The sequence below is a fragment of the Kryptolebias marmoratus genome, linkage group LG1, assembly GCF_001649575.2.
Source record: "Kryptolebias marmoratus isolate JLee-2015 linkage group LG1, ASM164957v2, whole genome shotgun sequence".
NCBI classification, from domain to species: Eukaryota; Metazoa; Chordata; class Actinopteri; order Cyprinodontiformes; family Rivulidae; genus Kryptolebias; species Kryptolebias marmoratus.
The window spans coordinates 33,895,635-33,897,784 of record NC_051430.1 but is presented as its reverse complement, the minus strand read 5'-3'; the positions used below and the strand labels follow the sequence as shown (position 1 = coordinate 33,897,784).

Below are 2,150 nucleotides of genomic sequence, written 5' to 3'. Positions count from 1 at the left end.
GGATGGATGGATGGATGGATGGATGGATGGATAAATGGGATGGATGGATAAATGGGATGGATGGATGGATAAATGGGATGGATGGATGGATAAATGGATGGATGGATGGATGGATGGATGGATGAATGAATGGATGGATGGATGGATGGATGAATGAATGGTTGGATTAATGGATGGATGGATGGATGGATGGATGGATGGATGGATGAATGGATGGATGGATAAATGGGATGGATAAATGGGATGGATGGATGGATAAATGGGATGGATGGATGGATGGATGGATGGATGGATGGATGGATGGATGGATGGATGGATGGATGGATGGATGGATGGATGGATGATTGTTGCTCTTGAACCAAACCAACCAGTTGATGGGAACTTGCCATCAGGTTTCTTCATGGAGCCGACCGTCTTCACCAACGTGGAGGACCACATGTTTGTTGCCAAAGAGGAGTCCTTCGGTCCCGTCATGGTCGTGTCCAAGTTCAAGGACGGGTGAGTCACAGCAGAGGGACCTTTGCTTCAGATCCGCTGTCCACTTTGGGCTGCCGACATCTACCCCATATTCTGTGTTTGTCGTCTCCACGCAACCGCCAGCGATGTGGACGGAGTCCTTCGGAGAGCCAACGACACCGAGTACGGCCTGGCCTCGGGCGTGTTCACCCGGGACATCAACAAGGCGATGTACGTGAGCGAACGGCTGGAGGCAGGGACCGTGTTCGTGAACACGTACAACAAGACCGATGTCGCCTCGCCTTTCGGAGGCTTCAAACAGTCCGGCTTCGGCAAAGACCTCGGTCAGTAGAAACTTTTAGAAACGTTTGATCGCCAATCAAAGTCTAGCTCAGTTCTGGATCTGAACTGTCCGTGTCTCTGGTTCGAAGACGTTTTAAAGTGTCCTCCTCTCGCCTTTTGTCTCGTACTACAGGAGAGGACGCCCTCCACGAATACCTCAAGACCAAAGCGGTGACTGTGGAGTACTGAGGCTCGGACTCCCAACAGACTGCCCCCCACCCCCCGTGTGGAAAGGAAAACTCACACAGCCAGCATTCGGAGAGCTCCTGGATTTCCATTCTCACGAGTTCTGGACCAGCAACTGGACAACCGGGATGTTTTGTTTTTTTTGGAAAGTTTACACATATCTTGAACAAGGGATGAAAGTTTTTAATTTTTTTTGGGAATATACATCTGGATCAAGCCTGTTTTATGGACCGCCACCCTGCCTCACGAAAGCCAGGTTGCTCTTAACACTATCGGGAAGATTTCGGTTTTCCAGGAAATATGCATTAACGAAACAAAGTTTAACGCAAAACAGAATATCACTCCTTATTTTCTTGTTTTTTTCCCTTTTGGACCTGTCGTCTCTAACGATTCTTCCCGTAGTAAAACAAGACTGAACAGTATTCCAGATGCAAGTCGGAAAACCAGCAGGAATTCCTAATTGTGGTCGATGATCACGCTACCATAAGGAATGCCAAGGATTTCTGTTTTTTTTTATTTTATGACTGATACCGCTATTTAGAAATTTACCAAATGCATCCGTTGAACAAATTAGAACCCAAATTATTTCAATAAACATTTATTGAACAACATTTAAAAAGAATCTATAGAGAGCATTTCTGCTTCATTTCAGAGGGAAGAGTTTAGGACATTGAACCTTGGAAACACAAAAGTCGGAACCTGTTCTTAACTCAGCTGAAGCTAAATGAAGGCTTCTAAAAAGTAATGTCTGTTCTCTAACAAAATAAATACAAATGGCCCAGTATTTAGTCTCTAATTGAGAGATTAGTGTCTCATTACACCCCTACTGAGATACAAAAATAGAGTAAAGTTGACTATTGCAGCTACAACCTTCACCCACGAGTCAGCCATATTGGAATTCCAGCTTTAGAGGATGTTCCAGTGACGCAAGGGGGCCAAAATTAAAAATTTGGTCCTAGCCAAGGGCCGATCACAATCAATATTTATTAAAAATTACATAAATTAATTAGTTTTAGATGTATTATATCAAATCATTCATATAGAAATATCAATGACCTTTTCCCAGTTACAGATTATACAGAATTTAGAGCAAACAGACGTTAATGAACACAGACAAATAGATCAAACTTCAAAAAGCTCATCATTAGCTGTCATTTCTTACACCT

The 2,150-nt window shown here is 43.7% G+C and overlaps 1 protein-coding gene across 3 annotated transcripts in view; it reads left to right on the top strand.

Moving 5' to 3' along the window:
* Nucleotides 1-2,029, top strand: part of aldh1l2 (aldehyde dehydrogenase 1 family, member L2) — a 23,811-nt gene extending 21,782 nt beyond the window's left edge. For all 3 annotated transcript variants that reach the window (XM_037978695.1, XM_037978697.1, XM_037978691.1), the window contains 3 exons: nt 393-498; nt 601-800; nt 932-2,029. In XM_037978695.1, coding sequence (XP_037834623.1) covers nt 393-498; nt 601-800; nt 932-987 — 362 coding nt within the window. In that variant the 3' untranslated portion in view covers nt 988-2,029. The remainder of the gene's footprint in view (nt 1-392; nt 499-600; nt 801-931) is intronic.
* The last annotated feature ends 121 nt before the right edge of the window (nt 2,030-2,150 follow it).